Source organism: Trematomus bernacchii, unplaced genomic scaffold, assembly GCF_902827165.1.
Source record: "Trematomus bernacchii unplaced genomic scaffold, fTreBer1.1, whole genome shotgun sequence".
Taxonomy (NCBI): domain Eukaryota; kingdom Metazoa; phylum Chordata; class Actinopteri; order Perciformes; family Nototheniidae; genus Trematomus; species Trematomus bernacchii.
The window spans coordinates 3,910,014-3,934,616 of record NW_022987910.1 but is presented as its reverse complement, the minus strand read 5'-3'; the positions used below and the strand labels follow the sequence as shown (position 1 = coordinate 3,934,616).

The window sequence follows — 24,603 nt, the reverse complement described above, 5'->3', positions numbered from 1 at the left end:
TCATAGTTTACACATTAAGATTATACCATTAATATCAAAGATGGTTGATGACTTACAAATGACCAGAGGGACACTCCAAACAGAGGTCGTTGGAGAAGTATTTTCCCTCTGGACACCTATCCATGTCTGTCGCTTCACCGAGGGGGAGGTCTGCACTCCCTTCAGATGATTCTTGCATACATAAATTAATGTCAGCAAGGATGTTAAAGTTTGTCTTTGTCCATATGTTTGACTATCTACAAAAAAAAACTATTTTAAACAGTTATTGCTCTTACCTGAGGCGAGTCCAGATTGTGTCAGTTCCAGAAAAACTAATGAAATTGAAAAACAAAACATTACTTTCCATGAATACATCTTCACGGTATCTCTAATCAAGTCCACACTGCTTCATTTTCTGTGTATTTTCATTCAAGGCTGTTTGGTCTGAGCTTTCATGACTGACTGTTTAAAGGCATGAAAGTGAGAGGCCCTCAGTCACTGAAAGTGAAACAAGAGCACGAAATGTGAGTCCCATGTGATTGCCCTAGCTGATAATGGTGTGCAATGATGTTCAGTAACTGTATCTTCCCATTTCATAATGCATGAGTATGTGCAAACGCTAACCTAGATATGTTTCTGTTAGGGGAACACTTCAATTATGGATGTTACTTCAGTAATTCATTTAAAAGGTTTTAATGAGAAGAAAATATGAAACAGACATGAAAAATCAGATGGATCTACACGCAACAATGAAAGCTTTATCCAAGAAGACCCCCTTTTGCTTCGATGTGTGAGAGTTGGAAAATAAATTATTCAATGAAATGAGTGCCAGGCACATCCTTTGTTTGAGCACAGAGTGAGCTGCAATGGTGCATCTGCAGATTACCGCAAACAATATCTGTGTGTTTTTTCAAACCAGGTGCAAATATTATGCTTTGTACTATGAATACAAAAGATAAATGTTGTTATTTAAAATGCTAGTGGTTCAAATGTATGTATTAATATGTTTGAGAACAATATTTAGTTTTCTTTGCAGGAAGTCAGGTGCAATAGATGGAAAAATATAGATTCTTTTTACACAGCTCTGAATTCTGTTGTTTACCACTTCCTGTTTCCTTAAGCAAGGGTTGGAAAACATGTGCGGTTATTTCAGCAGTTTCTGCAGATGCTGGCATAACGAAACTACGGGCACACAAGATATTTGATTGTATGTTTTGAGGCAGCAGGAATCGGAACAACAATGACGATCTCAATCCACTTCGCTTTGCTCGTTTTTTTGGTGACACAAGGTATTTATAGGCCTACTTTTTGTCATATACACTTTCATGTGTGTTAAATGCAACACAAAAATTATAGATTGTTGGTATGGTATTAATATAATGTTAATATGTTGTTTGTGTTGTGTGTAACAGTGATCAAATGTTCTCTTTCTGCAGATTTTACAAGCTGTATTAATCTGACGTCAATTTTTGAATATGTGGATGTAGCATTGGGGCACACTCTAACATTAAACTGTACATACAATTGCTCCACTGGATTTGTTCGTGGCTGTTGGAGTGAAGCAAATAAATCTAAATCCGGTGCCTTTGTCGACTGTCTTGGAAATTCCAGCAAAAGCAGTTTGTGCACAACGTCCCTTCATTTGTCAAATGTGACTGCTAAAGATCGCAAGAAGTACATTTGCTACACACAGCATTCAGATGACCCTCAAGTCCCACACAGAACAGTGCGCTTTGTTGATCTGCAACCAAAAGGTTATTTATGAAAATCAACATAAGATATATCTTGTTGTTGATTTTTTTTTTAAGAAAACAACCATTTACCATAACAAAGAAAAACGTTTTTTTAAACTGTTTTTTTTTTTACAGCTAAAACAAGTGTCCTAAACCTGATAGTTACCCCAAAGACTGCAACTAGAAATGGTGAGGATTTTCTTTTAAATTAAAATGTATTCTTAAATATTTTTACAATATTGTAATACCTTTCATTAATTTATGTATACCATTTTTTACATTTCTTAGCCTCTAATCCTGCTGACCAAAATGATTCAAGTGGAGGTAAGAAGGCACTTTAGATAGCGGTTTATTATTTTATGTAAATAAGTACATCTGCGTGTGAAACTTAAAAGCAACATTCACTCATTCCAAGATAATTCAATTATTTTTCAAGGTTTGCTGGGGGAATTTACTGGAATTAAGGTGTTAGCTATAGTAACCGTTGCTGTGGCCACGGTGCTTGCAGCTTTGGCCATTTTCCTGTGTCTGAATCAGAACAGACAGTGCTGGACTGATAAAGGTGATTGAAAATGATTAAACTATCAACATACATGTTTTATAAAAAGTTAAAATGTCCAAATAATTATCTATGTCTATATCATCGTTTTCATAATGTCACACATTCCAGGGGAGACTGTTGGGTCCAGGTCAGGGTGAGAAACATTTTAGAATGACTATTTGGATTGTGTTTCAATAAATAAAATAAATATATAAGGAAATATCTTTATATGATATTGCTCAATTCTTTAAGTTAATTTTGTATTTGTTTCTGTTAAAGCTCACCACTTCCTCTTCACGCTGTCCCTTCGCCAGTGAAGGGTAACCTTTTATATCTAAAAATTAAATACAAAGATTTTAATGTCTCAATGCAGTCCTGCCATTCATACCCGTCACATTTCACAGGGACAGTGTCAACAAAAAGTGAAAGAGTGACTTTAAGGATTCCCACACCAGGTAAGAGGATTGATCATTATTAGCACCACTCATGTGACAACACCAATGTCTGCATTACAAATACTGACTGATATATTTCATTATTTCTTTGGCCAAGATAATGAGAGCGACAACGAGGTCCCATATGCTGACATAACGATCGCTGTCCGAGGTGTCAGTACACCAGAGCTCACTCAGGTCGGCTACTTGACCCCTGGCGATCAACAAGAGGTGAGGAATGAGACTTCATGAGACAGTATGCTTGTCATTTTTTATCTTACTGAAAAGTTCATTTTTAAGACAGCTTATTCTCCTCTGTTTTATTAGCAAGTCCAACTCTGCACCGGTAGATCTTGTACATGAATCTAAAGCCTAATAATGCTTATCTGATGGTTCTCTTTTATAGTTTATTGCTTTTTGTTTTTACAAGGACGCACAATGAATAAATGTAGTACATCACCTTAAATGTATGAGCAGTTACTGGCTATGCTTTATAGACAGAAAATTATAAGGGAAAATAAGGATTTACTGTGCGTAGTAGGCATCAATCACATTGGGTTGCCAAAAAAACTAAGAAATTTAGAGTCTGCTCATTTATCTCACTTCATCTACTCTGATCACAATTGAAAATGTCTTAAGTGTATCTTGATTGTTTAAATACTGAATGGTATTAATAAAGCTACAGTCTGTTCCTGTTTATTAGGTATTTATGTCAACTTGCATTGACTGAATATCAGTAACAACTCTCAGTATAACCCAATGAAAGGACCATAAACTAATAAACACCTCTCCAAAAACTGATTACAACGTACATAAAAAAGGTGTAATTTATTGCAAAGGTGTTTAGTATTATTTTAGTTAGCTCGGTGTTACTTATAAACTGGCCACAGAATGTTTGTATTATTAAAATTGTACCAAGCTAGTTACCTTTAATTATATTATTGATGTTCATGTGTGCAGATTGCAATAACACATTGTTTGCAGTAAAGCAAGTGGGTTTGCATTGACTAAATGTGTTACTTTCACATCACATAACACAACCAGTTGTATAGATCTGTATCAATTATATATTGTTAGAGCCTACTTGGGAAGGTTTGCTATTCCCAACAACATGCTAAATCAATCTCTCTGCTCTATATACAGTGGTGGGGAGATGAACCAAGGTCTCACCTGCAGGCCTCGCGTTCAGCTGACAGACTGCATGTCCCTCAGCCAAGGGAGGTCAGCCGCAAGATGAGCACCAACTCTGAATATGCAGTCATCACATATGCCTGACTGGGGTCGCGTCTGCAGAAAGAAGAGAGGGAGAAGAAAAACACACGTCTTCTTTTTGATATTTTGGTATAGGCCTACGCTTCATATGCAATGCTTTATGTCCAATAAAGCTTTTCAATTAAATCAACTGTATTAAACATGAGTTTAACGAAAACTACATGTGCGTGCGTGGTCTGTGTTTTTGGTCATTTGAGCCTCGTCAGTGTCCGTAGGAACAACAGTTGCCTAGAAACAACTATAAACAAAACACACCAGTAGCTAACTGTTTTTATAAACATTGATAAGTAAAGGTGGATACGTAGTGCATGTCGTTTCAGTTAACAGGTGAACCTTTGACTAACGCTTTGACATTTTGCAACTCAGGTGGCGTGAGTGACGAAATGGGGACGAATATCTAGCACAATTTAGCTTACTTTGAACGTTAGCTTGTAATTTGGGGAAAGTTGCCAGTGTTCGCTAGCTTCTCTTGTCTTCTACGCTGAGCACCAGGAAGGAAGACGAATTACTGAGAACAACTTTAACTTCTCTTGTAGGTCTTCCCAAGCTGATATAGGAGTTATTTTCCCCTCTGAATGCTAAAACATGTCAGTACCTTTCTCCAACACGCACCTGCGGGTCCCGCGAGGATTCGGCACCATCTTGGAGGGGCTGGCCAGAGAAGTCCTGCGAGATCAGCCGGAAGACATCCCTAAATATGCTGCACAGTACTTCGATACTCTACTCACACAAAGAGAAGGTAACGGCAACTTTACAATTGGTACTACTGTAATCCACAAAATATACATCATAGTTTAGCTGTGTAATTTTGTGTTTCTTATTTTAAAGGCCAAATATAGAGGCACACATTAGATTCAATATGTAAAGGCTTTAATGCCATATACACAGCTACAGTGTAGAATAGAATACACTTGGGTAACAGGTTACTAAAAAATTAAACAATAAATAAAACAAATGAAAAAACCAATACAATTAGTGCAAGTTCACATAGGCAGTGACTCTAAATGTTGAGATAAAGTGCATTGGATAATTGGTATGCAATTTTCTATGTATATTATATTTATTTCCTATCAAATGAACATCACATTAATGAATGAATATAAAAGGAATAATGGATAATGTGTTTGCTTGTAGATAGTGGCATCGACCCAGCTGAGTGGGCTGCTAAACTGGAAGATAGATTCTACAACAACCATGCATTCAAGGCTACTGGGGTACTAACTCAAAGTCACTGCCATACCATCCCTATAACATATTTCCTCTGTTGTCTCATTTTATTCACCATGACACCTTTGTTTTGTTTTTCGTTTTCCCAACAGCCTAGTCCTGAAAAAGAGCCTTCAGCAAAGATGACCATTTCCAAGTGAGTCTCTGCTTATACGCTATAACTGGCAGGCGGATCAACAGGAGAGGGAGAGGATGGACATGAGGGAAAGAAAAGAAAGTGACAGCGGAGAAACAAATAATATATTTTTCATTTTTAATCGTTATATCTTGAGTTTTTGTGTGAGTTTTTTTCTGAATATGGTTGCTAGTTTGTTGTCCTTATTAGAAAATGAGGAAATAGAATTACATCAAATCAATACTGCAAAAAGGGAAATTGTGGAAAGGAAAGGAAAACGCAAGCCAACAGCTCCACCTGCTTTGTCCAACCTGATGAACGTTTTAAAATGTTTGAAATCATAATCCTACATTTAGATTTGTTTATGAAAATAGATTAGTTTATGATAATTCCTTGAGAATTAATTGAACCAGCACGAAATGTCAGCTCAAGTTCTTCCAGGTTTAAAGTGTCGAGGGTGAGAAGAAAGGTCAGGACTGAAAGATAAGCAGCCACCAGCTGCAGGAAGACAGTCAATCAGGCATTTTGATTTTTGTTTTGAGGAAGGATTACCTAGGCTACAGTACATCACTATTTTCCAGTTTTTCCAATATTTCACCTCAAGTCTTTCATTTTGATTGATACTTTTTAGAGAAAAATCCTATGAATCCCAAACTGAAGATGAATCAAGCCATACAGAAGAAGTCTCTAATGTTTCCACAACACATCCTACTGTCTCTGAAGAGGTTGATTCAAGTGAAAGTACGGAAGAATATGAAGAAAAACTGGATATTACAGAGAAAAATGTTATTTCAATGGCAGAAGGACTCTCAGAGGAGGAATCAGTAAACATGCTCCCAGCTACAGACCTACAGCCGGATGATCTGAGTGGGACAGAGGAGGAGAAAGACCAAACAATAACTACATTTGATCAAGTTGGCAGGGCAGCTAATGGAAAAGATAGCATCTCTGTTCCAGACCAAGATAATACTCAGTCTGAGTTAGAGCCCACCGACTTGTTATCATTGAAAGTCATTTCAAATGTGTGTTCCCAGGAGTTAGAACCGGAAAAAGAACGTGGAGATAATGAACAAAATAATTCAGTTGTAGATATGGAGATTATAGATCCGGAAGGAGATCTTAATACTGACGCAGAAGAACCAGTGGAAGTATTTTCATATTCTGGGCTAGCTGATGTGGATGTGTGTGCTACAGAGCTTGGAGGAACAGAGAGAACAATGGAAGGAGCCACTGCTGAAAATGATGAGGAAAGCTCAAGACCCCAACCTGAGGAGAATACTGTACAATCATTATTGTCTCACTCTGAAACCCTAGAACACAATCAGCAAGGAGGAGAGGACCAAGTAGAAAAAACAGAAGAGGTAGCTTCATCATCTGAGTCTTCGTCTGGCGTTATACATGAAAGTTTAACTCATATAGAGGGAGTTTCTGTCAGTAAGGCTATAACAAATGAGGATTCTTTGGTTGAGGTTAACTTTGAAGATGTTCCAGAGGGTCAGCAGATTAAAGAGGTTGAGGAGAAACAGCCAGGAGACAGCTCAGTAGATGTCTTACAGACTAAGTTTTTAGAAATGCAACTGGAGGAAGAGTGCAAAGAGGTAACTGCAGTGGAAACAGAGCAAAATATATCTCAAACACAAGACCACAATGAACCTGCAATGATGGGAGTTGTAGAGGAAACAAAGTGTGAAGGGGAGGAAATGGAAAGACAGCACAGGGAATCTGATATAATGAGCAAGAAGGTAGACACAAATGATTCTAATTTAAATAATAGTGGTGTTGATGGTAAGCACGAAGGTGTTAAAACTATCAGCTCATCACATCAGCCCACCATCGATGAAGTGAACTCAGAGAATGAAATGGATCATGAAAATGAAGATAATGAGAAAGCAGGAGAGATAAGTGAAGGTGAATTTCACCAGAATGAGGGTTCTGAAAAAGATGAAAATTCAAACGACGCTGAGGACGAGACAACAGACACGGATGGAGGCAAAAAAGAGGACGGACTTGCAGAAGGTTATGGAGACGTGGAGATTCAAGAAACAAATGCTGGTGGAGCGGAAAATCACTCATCACAAGTTACACGGGAAAATATATCAACTGCTGGAATAGAGGCCGAGAGGGAAACTTTAGAGGCAAGTACACATCTACCAGAGGAGAAGGAGGAGAGTCGGAGAACACCTGTAGACTCACAGCTACAGGATACTGTGGGGGAAACAGATCTCACATCAACGGAGAAAGGTCCAGATGTAATGGGACTTTTAGAAGAAGAAGTTGATTCTGAAATACAAGGGAAGAGTGACACATTGTGTGAAGAGGCCAGCAGCGGCCCCACTCCAAGTGCAGATCTGCCAGCTGCAGAAGACGAAGTGCCACTTGCTTCTGAAAAGGACTCCACAGAGCCTGAAGGCAAGAGCAGTGAAAAGGTAAAGCTTCTTCTTAATACAGAATATATACATGAGTGATGCATCATATCTTTATGTGCTTTAACGTTATAGATGAACATGTTTTGCAATGAGAAAATGGCCCTGATTTGTAGGCCCATAACTTGTATGATTTGAATTTTGAAAGAGGCATCTGCAACTCATCACATCTCCTCCAATTGTATCAGCAGGATGAGGATAAATGTTCACACAGTTTCAGATTGAGGTGGCTTTAAGTCTGCTCTGCTCCCATTCCTGTCTCAGGTAGCCTACTGTATATATAAATAAACCCTTCAAGGACGGGTCTGATCTACAGTGGCCCTCGTTTTTTTTCCCCTTGGACTCTCCAGGGTTGGTTGATTGAACATATCCCCAAAATAGTTCATTTTCTAGATGGTGGTTGTTCTAACAAACTTTAAATTGAATCTCAAGGGTCACAATGAAAATCATGTAAACTGAATTATGCAGAAATGGTAGCTTTGGTTTTCGCCCAAAAATCGGTGTCTTTGTTTATGTGAGTGCGTTTTACAGAAGCTGTTCTGGGCCATTGCTTTGCTGCATGCTCATAAAACTGTAATGTGGCGTTGTTAGTGCCGGATCCACTCTACTCTCGGGAGCTACCACAGCTCCCACAGATTGAATCTTGATTCAGTGATCTGTCATCATTAAAGAGCGACTGGACAAGTTGTCTTGTGAATTAAGGCCCTTTAATATTTGTTACTGCTGTCACAGTTATTGGCCCTGTCTGATTTGTCTGGACCAACGAGGCTCCAAATGCACAGCGAGGGCAGTGTAGGAAGGTCTACTAAGAGTGTTACCATGGTAACCCCTCACCATCCTGCACTCTGTTAGTGTCGTCATGGATTTAATAGGAGATGGTGATGCTGATAGTTGCTAGGCACCATCTGTATCAGTAATCTACCCTTTAATAGCAGTCTTTGATTAAACAGTAAAAACATCAGTTTCTGTGTTTCTACATACAGAACAATGCTATTCTGTATAATCCTGTTTAGTGGCAGAAGTAATTCCAGTTTAATCTACCACAAAAATGTACATTCTATACATTGATATCATCTCAGTTGAATATATAGTCCTTTTACTTCAATTTATATGCATTTATGTCACTGTTTACAAGTACCAACATCCTATACTTTAATCATTTTAGGAGAATAAATACTGTGGTTTTTCTTTTAATACGAGTAGATTAACGATGATTTATTGCAGTGAACATAATTACACATTGGTGAGTGTTCCTTCAAATTAACAGTGAATTGATTAATAAAAAAGACAGCTTTGTGAAATGAGGCGTGAGGAGAACATATTGTTTGAATGGTTACAAAACCAGCAGAAGAGCATTAATGTCAGAGATATAACTCCGATAAATGGATGTGTTCTGTTCCTCTCCCTCTCCGTCTTGTCTCTGAGGCTGGCAGAGGAGTGTGGGCGGCCGTACCAGCTGGGATCAGAGGGATGGAGAGGGTTGTTAGCTCACTCTGCCTCTAATAAATGTATAACACCTCCTAGTGCAAAACAGTCCAAGATGCTTACACGGTTTTATTTTCACGCTATTAGTCAAATTTGAAAGTCAGCGATTATTGTTTAATGACCATCTGGCTTTCACATAGTATTTCTAAGTTGGTCATCTGTTTTTATTTGTGGAGTTTAATGTTGTAACACTGCAACTTGTGAATTTGCATGACGCTCAGTTTATGTGGTAGTTATTTTTGTCGTATCCAGGCTGTAACAGCTCTTCACTTTTACTTTTTTCCAAATTGTTTAACTTTAAATCACTAGTCCGCATATTTAGCCTGTATCATGTACTGTTCTTTCTAAGTATTTAGGCTGTGCTCAGTAATGTGAACACAGTAGGTCAGCAGCCTTAATGGGACTAAAGGATGGAACACATGCTGTCATGTTTGTAGGAGGTCTCTCTTTTCCCTCCCTCCCGTCCTCCCTCTTTCTCTCTTCCCTCTCTCTGACTGAATGTCCCTCTCTCACTCTGTGCATGAGCTGGTGTTACTGAACATACAGTGATTGTTACTAAGAGCCAGTGAGGCATCTGTATTATACCGGAGACTCATTTAAAAAGAGCTTTGCTTGGTCCACATAGAAAAATCAAGGCATATAAGTCATATTAGGTCAGCTCACCTGAAGACTGAAGTCGTCACTGAGAGTCAAACATGGACTGTCACAATGTAAGTAGAAGCTTCACATTAACTTTTTAATAGAATTTTTTTTTTTCCATTTGTAAAATCTCATCGGTTTGGTTATTTGGGTAATACAGTTGGTTACAGATGGTACTTAGCTGTCCTTAAACTGCATATTGTTTGGCTGTCCTTAAACTTCTATTTTCCTTCAACTTGAGTAAATTACAGTATATTGATAAATTAAAAGCAGTATATTATGTTAACCACACAGGATATATTCTTTTAAGAAAATTGACCTCATAATATATTGTACACAGCTTTAAACCTTTTTTTATGTGGATAATATAACATGAGATTTGTGTCAGGATATTTAAAATCAATTTGTGTCAGATCTAAGGAGGCAAAAAAAAAAAAGACCTCGGACAAGGTGTTTATCTAGCGAATTGCGGTGCACCAGCACTGCAAAAAAAACAACAACTGTATTCTGGCAGTGAGCAGTCAGACAGAGAGGCTAATGAATGCTGGCTGAACAGGTGGGTGGTCACACTCCTACACTGGAGGGGTTTCACTGGAGACATGATGCATTGCTTTACCAAGGCAGTGGGATGACAGTGGGCTTGTTTTGTGGGCTGTCTTTGTGTGAAATGTCAATCTGTTTCTATACCTCAAAGCAAGGGGTGTAGCATTTATGTGTTCTCTGCAAATTTCCAATTGGTGTTTACATAACTTGTTGACAGCCTTGGTGCTGTTCCACTGACACTTTATGACAAGCCAGAGTTTCTCTTCCGCCTACCCCATGTTTCCTTCGGGACAGTGGATGCTGTACTTCCAGTCACTGAATATGCTGCTGGTGTTAACAGCTGCATTTCTAGATGGGTTGTCCCTTTTCCGCCTGGGTTGCAGAAAACTAGGTGTTTTTCTCTTGACTAAAATGCTTTTTTAACCATACCTATGATCTAATTGAAATTAGAACAATAAGTTATAAATCAATCATCAAACAGGATGCAATCTTTCACATCATAATTGTTCCCTAACAAAAAAAAGCAGTTTTTTCGTGTAATGATCAATTGTTTTATAAACAAGAACTGTTTCTCAATTTGGGAGTCCATATGCCTGCTTTTTCTGCCGGCGTATGTACAAAGAATACAAAATAGGTTGACTACTACATCAGTGTATTACATCACAAGCGGAGAAGGGTTATGAAAAATTGAAGGAAAGTTGTTTAGCGACCTCCTAAGAGCCCTGTCAAAGTCATGTAATAAGGATGAGCCACTCGGCAACAAGCGCACTTCACTTGCTGTCTAAAAGATAGCATCGTGGCGTGTACAGTTAACAAAATATGGTATTGCAATCTGTTGAGTGTTAGATTCTTCCACCAATATTCTAGGAAAAAACAACATGTTTATACGATCATTTAATATGGCCCCCCTTCTGTGATAGCCTACTTCTTTCTGTTCCTCTCTGCAGGAGGATTGCAGCCGGCCCCAGGAGGAGGAGGACATCATGGACATCCCCCTGGATGACCCTGAGGCCAACAGGGCTGCTGCCAAGATCCAGGCTGGCTTCCGTGGGCACATGACCCGTAAGAAGATGAAGCCGGAGGACAAAGCGGAAGGGGAGGAGGTGAGCAGCACTGGGGATGTGCTGAACTGCAGCCAGGGGGACACAGGTCAGTGGTGTAGAACCAAGGGGTAAGAGTAGGACACATAATGCCATTAAAGAGGGCATTATGGCTAGTGACTATAAGGATGGTAACAGAGGCTCCCATCAGGAGCTGTAACTAAAGTGAAGAAAGGTAAGCGAAACAGCAAGTTGCTTGTAGACTTAGACTTAGAGTTCAAATATTATACGTAAGATGAATAAGTTCACACGATTTGATGTTGTGCATTTTATAGTTGAGCATTTTACCTGAGATGCATTTTAAGAATTTTTGGGAATCTAGCTTTTTCTCACAGCCGAACACATTAGGCAGGAGCACGAACTGATTATCTATTATTCACTCTTGGAGAAGAAACCATTTAAAAGCTATAAATGATTAAGCCCCTTATGGGTTACCCCAAGTGTGATTAATGAAATACATAACAGAGTGACTCATTTAATTACCCATATAGTCTCCAGCAATAGATGATTGAATCTCTCAATTAAAGATTCTGTTAAAGAGGGTTATAAATGAATCGGCTTGAAGGTGAGCTGTTAGATCACTACAGAGAAAAGATGTTTGTCAGAGTTCGGTTCACGTGAAATATAACAAGTTACATCCTCACAATATTAAACAGGTTTTCCTAGTTATACATGGACATGAAAATGCTTTCAGAATTCAGTTGATGATGTTTTGCTGTACTGTTTCAACGCCAGCAAAGATTGCACTAAGATAAGATTTTAGGCTTTATTTTTATCTAAAAAAAAATCATCATCATAGTATCATTTCAATCAGAACACACTTTCTTCAGATATCCACTAAAGTAACATGTTTACCAGATCTTTTGAGAAGTAAGACAACGTTTTAGACTCCCAGCCCTAAAAATGTCCCCTTTGCCTATAAGACAAAGCAGCATTTTCTTTGAGGACGTGGCTGACACAAGAGATTCTCGTCAATGATTCTCCCTAACCCAGTTAGAGATTTATTTATAGCGCCAGGTGCTCTAGGTACAGTATATGATTCATAGAGCCAGGCAGAATTAATGGACCTGTCGTACCGAAACCATGCATTGCCTCCCATTGGGGAAGACCTCCTTCACAACAGAACTGGGCCTTGAGCTTTTCAAATATGTCGGCCAAGTTATCAGCATTGCACAATACTCAAAACTTAGAAATCAATTCTACAAATAGATTTCTCGTTTTGAAAAACCTCCTAGCAACTCAATATAACGTTTTCTTCAAGTGTGCTTTTTAAATATATCCACCCACAAGTAACCTTACAGTCTGTGGTTGTGCATTAGAGCCTTTAACCTTAATAACAGAGCGTATATAAAAGCTTTTTTTCCCCCAGGCTCTGCAGTGTTTTAACTAGGCCTTGTCTGTTTCTGTTTTTAGAGACAGGAGGATCGGGGGCAGTAAGAGACGACACATCTGTGCCAGAGCAGTGACGCCCCTGTCCTGACCTGGATGAAGAGGAAGAGAGGAAGAGAGATGGCTGGCGTACGCTGGCTGGCACATCTTTTTACCTCAGGAGTCATTTTATTTTTCAACACAAATTAGCAGTAGAAAATGAACCCGCAGTTTGTAGGGTGTGATATGTGAATTTCGTGAACTTTAACACGCCTTCTCTGCTTCTTCAGCAGTATCATCAGTACGGATGTCTTTGACCCAGAATTTGCAACTCACTGCATGTACTTGTGAAACTTCTGGTAGTGTGCTAGTTTTTAGATTGATGATCTGTGAATGTGAAAATGAATGTCCTCTAAATGCTAAACACGGCTTATATCGGATGGATCAGTTCATACCATCTGTGTAAAGACTTTGTGTGCATCAGCTTTAGACATTGTAGTGGCTTAAATTATTTGCTCTTATGCTTTGTTTATGTTGTGCTTGTATCTTGACTATTATTCACCTATTTGACTTGCTTACAAAAATGATTAAAACATCTAAAGAGAAGTAGCTATGTATGATCTATTTATTTAATGTCACTTTATTCACATTGCATCTCAATTATTTTCTCTTTATATCACATTAAAATTGATTTTCTTTTCACTTTTTAAAGCATATTCTAAGAATCAGTACTTCCGGAACATTAAGCATGCATTAAAACAAAACAAAAATATTCCCAGGTGTATTTGGTACAGCTTTAAGTTATCAGACATTGCTTCAATATGCTCCATTGTTGTGTGAGTAGATTAGCTGTTTGACGTATCAGGTGTGTGACATTCACTATCAAAGTTTTCCGCCATGCTTTAAAACTAGTTAAATAGTACCTTGATGAAATTGCTGTAGAGTCATGTCATTACACTAATAAATCGACCATAAATATACAATGAAATGTCTGTTTTGAACTTCATAAGCAGAGGTTAACTATTTCTTCCTTTCAAACACTATTTTTATGTCGTCTGTCACCTCAATCTCAATTTTTACACGGTCAAATTGAATTTTTTTGTACATTACACAATGCCGCTACATTTTCATTTGTCACAGCAGCATATGGTAAGCAAGGCTAATTGGATAGAGCAGTTTCCATCCAGCTAAAATAATGTATGTTCTCCCGTGCCTTCTCTTGTGCATGAAATCTCATGAATAATTAATATCATACATTTGTTCATTTCTCATTTCACAACTGCCAATTACCCTAAACATTAATTGGGATTTACTCATAATAATAGCTATGTAAGGGGCCATTCAAATAATTCGATTGTACACAGTTGCAGAGCCTTGAAAGCATTAATTTCTAAAATGTGTCTTATCAACAAGTGCATTGTTATAGACAGTAACCACACTGGGTGATGTTTGCACCTAATATTTTTGCAATACTTCTGTGGTTTAACTTTATTGCAATAAGGCTGAAACAAGAAAAATGTTGCTTCATATGCCCAGGCAATCTTGCCCACTTTATGAGAAACAGACTTGAGCATCTTCAGTCTCCCAGTGCTCCCACACAGCCCACCTACACACATCTGAGCCGCACAGCGCTCTGCACAAACTCAAACTGCGAATGTATCCTCACAACCCGCACTTTAGTATGCAGATCCCACTCAAGTCACTCATTCTCTCTCGTTTGCACACACAGACACGCACACACACACACATACACCGACATACACAGGCCTTGTGTCACCAGCTGTAGAGATAGGACAACCAACATGACACTTGCTCTCAGTGGTTTTGCAAAGCATTTCCATCTCAGGCTGACATTCCTCCTCCGCCGCGCTCTCATGAACATCCTCTATGGGTTTTATATGGACTGCTTCTCTCTTTTATCCTACTCAGTCTCAGAGGTGCCATGGCCACGTTCTGCTGTCTCTTTAATGACTGTGGGTGAACAATCAATATTCTGCACACCTCCAAACATAGCACAGCGCCCACTTGATTGATTTCTGCAAGTCAGGAGAACGACCATAATACCAAAAAAGCCTGAAATCGTGTTGGTTAGTGACTTAATTCATCGTCATGTGGGTCATCTGACCAAGTGTGAGTTTGAAAAGTGCAGCCTTAGACAGAAAAGAAAAGAATACTCCCTGAGACAAATTGTCAAGCTGATCGTGGACTATTTTAGGAGTAGATCATGTGAAGGATCAGCTTGGATATGTTGTGTTCCTTCTCAGACATCTTGTCAGAGGAAAGATCTTTCTCGTCTCCCGGGTGATAATTAGAGATGAATAAGCAGGAGGCACAATTATATCTGCTTTCCAGTGGTTATGCCATCAGCCTCACCGTCTTAGAAGAAACAGTATCTAAAATGTCAAGTAGGTTACACAACTTAGCGGTAATGAGGCGACTTTAATGCCACAGCTGCATGAACAACACCTACACATTCGTCACCATCTGTTACTCACAAAAAAGGAATCACAAGGCATGTGGTATCAGCAACACGGTGTATCACATTATTAAGATGTATTTTGTCAAATCTTTATGTCTGAGTCACACAGGATGACATCATTTTTGTTGTGGCCTAAATGGTTTCTGTCATAACCCAAGCACCCAAACTGACTGAGACACACAGGCCCCCTGTGTATGCGCCTGCTATTTTTCTGTATTGAGTGGAAAGAGACCCCTTGATTTAGAGTGTGTTAGAAGATGAGAGGAAGAGGGTGGTGCTGCTTTTATGAAGGGCAGAGGTGGAGGGGAGAGGTTCAGCTTTGATGGCCTACTACACAGCAGTCTGAGCCCATGGAGAGGGGTAGCGAACAGCAGCTGTTCCCACATTCCTGCAGCTTTCTGTCAAACATGTTTCCTCCTCTGCATAAAACCTCCCTTTGTGGGCAAACAAAATGCTCCAAAAAATAACTAAACAAAAGACTGCTTTCCTAAAGTGGGAAAGATGTATTGTAATGCAATTGACTCATCAGTGCACACTTTTTCATACATTAAATCCTAAAAAGCCAACACAAAGTGGCATATTGGGATTGTATACACAGCATCATGTTTGATATAGTTATTTACACAAAATTAAACGGTATGTTGTCTTTCAGGAGATCAAGGCAATGAATGAATGTATAATTCTAATTATTGCATTTTTATCTTTTCGTAGACATTGTTTTAAATTGAGCGTCTTCTCCTATTGAGGATATTCTGATATTTTCTTTTGACAAATGTGCTTGACTTTATTTTCAGTTTTCCACATGCATGTTGGATGTTAATGTCAGGGGGAAAACAATAAAAAATACTGTTGCGAAAAAGCCCCAACCTCGATGTCAAAACATGTGATGGCTGTTTTCTTTAAGCATTGCCTTCTTCAGTTCACAACCTTCTACACCACCTAGAGGACAAATAAGGTATTACAATTGTTTAGAATTTGAATTGGTTACTCTTCTTATTATGTAGCTTTCAGCTCCAGGTATAGTACCATACATTGATCATGAACCTGACAGGTACTCTGCATCTAGCAGCAAAACGCTTCAAGGTTGCATGTGCTTGGGTGGTTCGACAGAAGGGTTGGTTGCCAAGTGACAAATTGTGCGTTTATTGTGAGGCTCCGGTCCACAGAGGAGTTTGCACAATGTGACAAAAGTGGGTCAAAGAGGGGGGAAGTGAGTTGTTATTCAGACTCTGACATTGCAGAGCTTTAAGTGGGCTCCTCTCAGAGCTGAAGCGTAGTCGTTTTTTCCAGCAGAAATTCTTGCTAAGTTACTCAATATTATTAGTATTGAAAAACTATTTTAAAAAGACAGTTCCTAGCCTTAAGCTGCTTTGAGAAACTTTTTAAAAAAAACAATCACTTTAATATGTACATAATTGCCCCCAAAAAAGCAAACAGTATATTCTTTGAGCTCCTTTCTGAAAGGGCAACATGGAGTGGAAGAGAGGAGCTCATCTACACTATGTCTCTGTCTCACTTACACACACACACACACACACACACACACACACACACACACACACACACACACACACACACACACACACACCACACACACACACACACACACACACACACACACACACACACACACACACACACACACACACACACACACACACACACACACACAGTTGGCTGTTGTTGGCTGTGACTGGGGTGCTGTGAAGAGAGTGGGGCTCAGTGCGACCAGGCAGAGGCCAGAGCGGCAGGCAGGCAGTGGAGAGAGTTGAGCCGCAGAGACGTGCCCAGAGTGGATAAACCATGCACACTGAGTGGGAGAAAGACTCTGCCCAGGACACAAGATGAAGGTAGAGAGGAAGACCTCCTCTAACGGCGACAGTTTAACTGACATTCCTCTGCTACTGACCCTCTTTGGCCTCCTCCTCCTCCTATTCACAGGTAAGCTCAAACATTTGTTAGCTATCCAGAGTTAAGAGGATAAGAAATCTTTACTGAGACTGTGCTATCTTTCTGACAGCAACAAAACAAGTGAAATTTGATTTAAAATGTTCTCGCAGTGTATTTACAAGCAAACAAAACCCTAACTGGGTCCTTTCAATTCATCTTTTTCGTGTGTCTCTTCAAAAACGAATCAAAACTCAAAGCAAAGTTAATCCAGGTTAAATTAGTCGCTGAAGTTTTTTCTTGTCCTTGTGTTCCAAGGGCAGGTGGCACAATTGATTCGTTAATGGGTTGTGCTCTCTATTGGGCCCCCATCTCCAGCTCAAAGGAGCCTGGAGGGTCCATTGTAGGTGTGTAAGAAGTGGGCATGTAGGTTAAGTGTGATGATATCAAGTTTTGTTCAGGACTGGTGAATAGGGCAGGGCTTGCTTTTGTCTTCAGTGTGGAAGCTTTGGATGAGTTCATTTCAGGGATAAAGGGATGTCAAAATGTATTTGGTGATTTTGGTTTTATTAAGTATGATTTTAATTAAATCATTTTATGATCGTACCATGGAGCCAGTTTACCCGACAAGTCCAGCTTTGGTAGAATAACTGGATCCTGTGTCTATCTCCAACTTCACCAGTGACAAAGACTTACTCTCTCTCTCTCTCTCTCTCTCTCTCTCTCTCTCTCTCTCTCTCTCTCTCTCTCTCTCTCTCTCTCTCTCTCCCTCTCACTCCCTCTTTAACACTCTCTCGCTCTTTTCAAGGGAGGAAACTAGTTCCAACAATCATGCCCTTTGTCTTATTGCCTTGGCAACCCCTGTCAGGCGGACCAAATGGTTACTACGGCAATGAGGCGATGCCCCGCTAACTGCCTCGCTGCAAAGAATAGTGAACAGTGCCGACCCTCTCTCTCCTCCCTCTCCTCTCGGTTGATCTTTCCATCACTGAGGCCCTAACAGTAGGATGCCCCTCAAAGGCCTGCAGCCAATGATTAGACCTCCATGTGTCCGGCCACGGCTGAGTTATAGGACCCTCCGCTGTGAACATAATAGCTTTGCTGTGTTTGGTTTCCAAGACAGGTCACTTCTATAAAGGATGAAATGTGACTTACACTATAATACCTTATCCCTGTGTCCCTGTGGGAGGCGGAGCATAATTGGGTAACACAAATCAGAATTAGAGTATTGCTAGCTCACAACGAGGGGCCCTGGGAAATTCCTGGGGGGAGTTTTTCTGGGAAACAAAGCAATTATTAGTGAAAAGCAACATGCGTGCTTATGAGTTTGTTAGCATGCGTAGCATACAGTAAGCTGACTAATTGTTGTCATTCTTCAAGCCTGCAACCAAGAAAAAACGAGGCGTGAAAATGTAAAGCACTCAGTGACAGATTAACTTTAATTGGTCTTCGAACAAATTCATCTGTTTACCCAAATAGTTTGTTAAAAATACATTTAATTTGTATCCAAACTATTTAAAGTCAGTAAGATGGAATGTACAATTTGGTAAATAAAAGTGGATTTTGGATGAAAAGGAGATTTAACTATGTTTTATAAAGCTGTGCAAAGTCTCAGCAGTGGTTGAAAAACTACTGGCTAAGCAGTGTTGGCATAATGGAAAAAAATATTAATTATTTTTCCAATTATAATGACTTATAAAGTGAGGACAAAGGCAGCCCCCTTTAATGCATGTATTAAATCAAAATTAGATGTAAACACTGGATAACTGCTTTGGACTTTGGTGTGCAGTCTTTTTTCCACATTTGATAATTTAGACCATCTTGTGTGTGTGTGTGTGTGTGTGTGTGTGTGTGTGTGTGTGTGTGTGTGTGTGCGTGCGTGCGTGCGTGCGTGCGTGCGTGCGTGTGTGTGTGTGTGTGTGTGTGTGTGTGTGTGTGAGTGAGTGATTGTGTTCAGCAATCAATCAGCAAACAGCAATTAGCAATAGAACAAGCTTGATTTGATCAATTATGGGTACCTCAACGTGTCAAATGTACTTCAGTGTTTTACGTGGTTTGACTGTTTAAAAAGTTAAACCAACTTATTGATGGGAAAAGTTGGGCTTTTGTATATGTTTTGCAGTCAAAAAACAATGCTATGAGTGAAAGTTAGTATACCTAAATATTGTACGAGCAGTGCATAAATGTACTTTGTTATTGTATAATGTCATTGTACCGAAGACCCTCTGCTTTTTGTTCTCGCAGTAATAGTAGTAATTAGTGTAGCTGTAATTATTGTGCTTTTAAATAAGTCCTCTTTTGTTTCACTATGTGAGAATGTTTGATTTGTTTAATCTCTGCTTGCTGGCAGAGCATATAATGGTGCAAGATTACTCTGTCCCCCCCAACAACCCTTCAGTATCTGTGTATTCCCCTCTGCTCCTCAATTCAAAACCTCACTGTCGTCTCTTTGCCTTTGTTTCCAGGTGAGGTGTCAGGTGTGAATGTGACCAGCCAAACCCAGGTGGTGAGGGGCACGGTGGGGAAAGAGGCCCTCTTGTCAGTCAGCTACTCCAGCAGCAGTTCTGACAAGCCTGTGATTAAGTGGCAGCTTAAGAGGGAGAAAGAGAAACCTATCACTGTTGTGCAGTCCATAGGAACAGACATCATAGGGAACCTGAGGCCGGAGTACCGCAATCGTATCCTGGTGTTTGAAAATGGCTCACTGCTGCTTCACAACCTGCAGCTGTCAGACGAAGGGGCGTACGAAGTTGAGATCTCTATTACAGATGACACCTTCACTGGAGAGCGCTTTGTTGAGCTCACTGTGGATGGTATGAAGTATGACCTTCCTTTTAAAGAGCTGGTTCTTCCATGTTTCAAAATATATGAGCACGATACTGCGTGAGGAGCTAAAATAAAATCAATACAAGCTGAAAATACACAATCTTGAGTGTACTGGAGTTAAGTGAGTGATTCACAGTGTTGGTGGTGTTCTTTTTAAGACACTACACTTATTATGTTCTTATATAACCACTGGTCAACCACGCTCTCATATCAGCAAATATTTCACCTCAAGAAACCTTTATCTTTGTCCTGTCCTCCCTCCTCAGTGCCCGTGTCCAAACCTTACATCCAGATGATGTCCTCGTCCGTCCTGGAGTACAGCGAGCACTTCAACCTCCACTGTACCCATGATAATGGCACGAAGGCCATCTACAGTTGGCTGAAGGGAGGCAAGGTGCTGACTAATGACACACGCCTGCTGCTTTCACATGACCAAAAGACGCTGACCATCTCTCGCGTTGGGATGTCAGATGATGACATTTACGCCTGCACAGTGGACAACCCCATCAGCAACATGAAGAGCATGCCTGTCAAGCTCACTGTCTACAGTAGGTGGCATGTAGGATCTTGAGTTCTGCAAGTTCACATTAAGGATGAAGAGATCATATATTATATCGTATTTTTATATATATAGCAAATGGGTTACTCAAGGAAAATTACATTGAGAAAAATGGGTCAAATAATATGAAGAATGACCGTGTCGTACTGTCATAAATTGTTATAATGAATTATTTTCACTGAATCAATAATGTGTAAGCGGTATTTTAATGTTGCAGCCGCTAACGGTGGACTAAATGTCCACTATAACATATACTTTAGTGACATTTTATTTCAAATGTAAATCATATTTAACGACATGATGATGTGTTTTGCATGAAAATATTTATTCTACAAAATAACTAGCAATTTAAGTTGTCAAATGCATGTAGTGGAATAACAAGTACACAAAAAACCTTGTAGTGCAGTAGTAGAAATGTTCCATAATGTTCCACATAAAAACAGCACAGAGTGAATGTACTTGGTTACATTCCAACATTCCTACACTGGCTCCAATAAATACCAACCCATATGAAAATGATTATGTTTTAGCTCATTGTTAAGCAATTATCCATTTCAGTAGCTCACAAAAGTAATTATCATCTCTTGCTGACTCGTACACATGAATGCCTATCCCTCTAACAATGTTGTTTACAACCAGTGCAAATCCAGGCTGGGAGTGCAGCAGAGTTGGCCCAGAGCGGCTGTTACTGGGCGCCAGCATAGGACCACATGTCAGGCAGAGAGGGAGAGGCCGTCTAATCCAATGAATGTGCAGTTATTTATGATGAGCGAGCAGATAAAGAAGGCAGGTGGGGAGGACGCTTTGCCTCAGTGGAGCTCAGTAATCCTGACTTCATTATTGCTGTACCATGATGTGTTGCATGAGGAGACAGCTACAGGCCCTCAAACTGCTCTCTATTCCCTCTGCATGCAATACTCAGAGTGACTACCCTAATGTACTACTTCACTGCACATTATTCATGCCAGTACACTCCAAAGCTCTGGCATGCAATGTAAAAGATTAATACAAAATCAAATGTTCTGCATGTTCCATATCCTGCATGTTTTATTCTAAGACTAAGAAAAAGCATGTTAAAAAAGTCAGAAGATAACTTTACTTTGACACTGACAAAGACAAACATAGGAATAGTTTTAAACACATGTTTTACAAACAAATAATACTGTATATGTTAAACAAATCAAGGAGTTATACACAAGTCAAAGATAGTAAGTAAGTAAGCTGTTCATTGAGGGGGAAACTGCACTACCCTGCTGTTATTGAAACAAACCTTTCCTTTTTTTCCTTCTGTCTTTCTTTCATTCTCTCTTTCTTTCTTTCTTCATTGTGTCCTTGTCTACCTCTATGTATCACTCTGGTTTAGGACGGAGCTCGCTATACATCATCCTGTCCACCGGGGGCATATTCCTCCTAATCACCCTGGTGACGGTGTGTGCCTGTTGGAAACCATCCAAGTGAGAGCTACTCTTTCTTCTCCCTGCTCTTTTCCCTCCTCTCGTTCTCCCCCTCTCTTTCTTCCTCTCTCTCTCATTGCCTTTGATATTGCACTTGAGGATGTGACTAGAATCTTAAATAGCTCAAAGTCCATAACATTCATCTGCTACTTAGTAATTATGTATCTATTTATCTAATATATCATTCCAATAGCTTGCATATAGACTCTTATTTCACAATTTCACTTTTTTTTAAACTATTTTTCTTTTTGTATTTACTTTTTAATATTTACTATATTTGCCTGTTTATCTGTATGATTGTGTTGCTCTGTTGGAGAAGCCTGTGACCTAAGATTTTCATCGACATAACTGCTCTGTAGCTATGTTCGTACGACACATAAAGAACCTTGAACCTGGAGTCTCATTATACTGTGAACCTTTGGCGAACAACTAATAAACACAGTGACCTGTAGCTCGTAAAAGCTACCATTTAGTAGCAGGTTTGACATGTGTTTTCTAAATGTGTTTTTTCCTGCTGTAGAAAGAAACATCAACCCATCCCCCAAAGAGCTCCGATCTATTTGGAGCAGAGTGATATTGGCCATGATGGTGAGCACAATTACAGTTAATCATTTAAAGTATACACAGAACACATTTATATTTGGTTTTTGCATGTTGTAATTAACCTACAAAACAAAGACAACATGAAAGAATGATTAGATGATATAGTTTATTTTACCTATATTTTCAGTACAGCATGGTTATAAAAAAAATATTGCACATCTTTTTTACTGTTAATGTGTAATAAAGAAGAAGGCAGCAGGTTAATCTACAAAGTACTGTGTTTCTTATGGTTTCTTACTATATTAAAGAATTACAGTGTATTTCTATAGGATTGTGATTCATGAATTTATAATAGTAACTTTTCAACAAAGTAACATTCCCCAGTGTTAAACAAATAACATAAATGTATTTGTTTTGCAGTTGATGTTGTTCCAAAACCAACTACACTTGGTCGAAGGAGTCCCATGCCTCTTTATGTCCTTAATGAAGATGTAAGTCACTCTTTTATTATCTATATTTCCATTTAGAGTCTATATAAGCTGCTCTCATTGGTCAATTCATTGTTGAGATATTTGGGTCTGAACCAAAGTGGTTGATTGACTGAAAGACCAACATTGCCATCCAATGAGCCTCAGTTCATGTGTTTTTTGTCATTTGATTGTTGTTTTTTAGATATCATTGCTTCACTCAAATGAGAAGCACATATTGCACCACAGCTGAGGATGTTTTTTTACATCTGCCTCCTCATTTGTTTCAGGAGACTCTGGAGCGTTTGGAAGAGAGTTCTGGTGATGTCGCCATCCATTCAGAAATGAATATCCCTGCTACCTATGCTCCGGTTCTTCCTCCCTCCGCCAACAGATCTGAGCGTCCTGTATGGTCTGCCCCCCGCAGATATCCCCGAAGCCCCTCTCCCCTGGCACAGCCTCTCCCACAACCCCTCCCCTGTCCTCCCCTATGTCCTGTCCGGTCCCCTGCTCACTCCCCTGGTTCATCTCCACGCAGTTTCAGCCCAATAAGAAAGGTCCGTCCACCAATAGGCATCCCAACCAGCCACCTGCCTGTAGAGTCAGAGAGTGCAGACCCTGTTGATCAGACTCGCTGTCCATCACCACATTGACAAGTGCCTGATGTTCTCATTCTGTGATATGTAAAGTACACTTGTAGTTTGTCGGTCTTCTGTTGCACACACAAGGATAATGGATTTGATGCACTAGGATAAGAGATATGTACACTTTCAGCTAACTCTATGTCTTCATATGCCATTATTTATCATGTATTTCTCTTTGGCTATGCACAATATTTCCTTAGTCTTTTGATGATATCCTGTCAAGTGAAATACATATATTCTGTCCATGTAGTTCATCATGTATTTTATGCTGAACAGTAAAGGTTTCTCAACTCTGGTATATCATTTTCTTCTTGGTTAATTATGTATTTTCCTTTTGATAAGTACCTGTAAGTAAGTTAATGGTTTTGGGTTGGGTTTTGTTCAAAAATTAAACCACAAGGTGTATTCGTATTCAACACTAGGTCACTGTATAACCTGAGGTAATAAAAGCAGTTTAAATAGTTTGTAGTTTGTCATCTATTTTGTAAAATTCTCTGCTTTTCTTGAGTTGAAGCGTAATTCCTTTTTAGTCCATTAGATGTCGCCCACATATTATACTGGATTTTAGAGCGCAGTTGTCAGTAAGATAATTACTTGTATTAATCCACACTTTGCTACGAGTTATTTAGCAAGTTATGTTTTATGTTTTGATTGTCTAACCACCGTTTTACCCTTTTGTGTAACCTAATGAGGTCAGTAATGAGTTACTGTTCACTCATGGCAAAGTGTCTCTTACTCTGACACTTGACATTATTTGACACGAGGTCAATGACGATCAAGCTGTGGTTGAACCTATAATTCTATCAGAATCACAAATAAAAAAATATTTAGAATACGTGAGCCAATTAAATTTAAGAGGAGTCATGAATATAATGTATTTGTGAA

At 39.3% G+C, this 24,603-nt stretch overlaps 4 protein-coding genes across 7 annotated transcripts in view; 3 read left to right on the top strand and 1 right to left on the bottom strand.

Moving 5' to 3' along the window:
• LOC117470556 (zonadhesin-like) overlaps positions 1 to 300 on the bottom strand; it is a 40,764-nt gene extending 40,464 nt beyond the window's left edge. Inside the window, exons 1-2 of the mRNA XM_034115376.1 lie at positions 276 to 300; positions 57 to 171 (exon numbers count right to left, since the gene is read on the bottom strand). Coding sequence (XP_033971267.1) covers positions 57 to 124 — 68 coding nt within the window. The 5' untranslated portion in view covers positions 125 to 171; positions 276 to 300. The remainder of the gene's footprint in view (positions 1 to 56; positions 172 to 275) is intronic.
• Positions 301 to 1,146: 846 nt separating this feature from the next.
• LOC117470399 lies at positions 1,147 to 4,119 on the top strand. Its single transcript, XM_034115167.1, has 10 exons — positions 1,147 to 1,268; positions 1,416 to 1,733; positions 1,848 to 1,901; positions 2,001 to 2,036; positions 2,149 to 2,274; positions 2,383 to 2,407; positions 2,533 to 2,573; positions 2,658 to 2,708; positions 2,806 to 2,918; positions 3,831 to 4,119. The coding sequence occupies exons 1-10, from the start codon at positions 1,220 to 1,222 to the stop codon at positions 3,960 to 3,962; spliced, it is 945 nt and encodes a 314-aa protein (XP_033971058.1). The 5' UTR covers positions 1,147 to 1,219; the 3' UTR covers positions 3,963 to 4,119.
• Positions 4,120 to 4,193: 74 nt separating this feature from the next.
• On the top strand, positions 4,194 to 13,847 carry spa17 (sperm autoantigenic protein 17). Of its 4 annotated transcripts, XM_034115162.1 has the most exons (7): positions 4,194 to 4,286; positions 4,496 to 4,698; positions 5,094 to 5,173; positions 5,279 to 5,322; positions 5,933 to 7,727; positions 11,339 to 11,540; positions 12,905 to 13,847. In XM_034115162.1, the coding sequence occupies exons 2-7, from the start codon at positions 4,545 to 4,547 to the stop codon at positions 12,955 to 12,957; spliced, it is 2,328 nt and encodes a 775-aa protein (XP_033971053.1). In that variant the 5' UTR covers positions 4,194 to 4,286; positions 4,496 to 4,544; the 3' UTR covers positions 12,958 to 13,847. The 4 variants fall into 4 exon arrangements, with proteins under 4 accessions (XP_033971053.1, XP_033971054.1, XP_033971055.1 ...); XM_034115163.1 differs by having other exon boundaries at positions 4,194 to 4,698; positions 11,339 to 11,494; XM_034115164.1 differs by lacking the exons at positions 4,194 to 4,286; positions 4,496 to 4,698; positions 5,094 to 5,173; positions 5,279 to 5,322; positions 5,933 to 7,727 and adding an exon at positions 9,486 to 9,919.
• Positions 13,848 to 17,056: 3,209 nt separating this feature from the next.
• Positions 17,057 to 24,179, top strand: hepacama (hepatic and glial cell adhesion molecule a). The gene is made up of 7 exons (XM_034114988.1): positions 17,057 to 17,279; positions 19,691 to 20,038; positions 20,318 to 20,599; positions 21,974 to 22,064; positions 22,585 to 22,652; positions 23,028 to 23,098; positions 23,365 to 24,179. Exons 1-7 carry the CDS (start codon positions 17,183 to 17,185, stop codon positions 23,725 to 23,727), a joined length of 1,320 nt encoding a protein of 439 aa, XP_033970879.1. The 5' UTR covers positions 17,057 to 17,182; the 3' UTR covers positions 23,728 to 24,179.
• Positions 24,180 to 24,603: the final 424 nt, after the last annotated feature.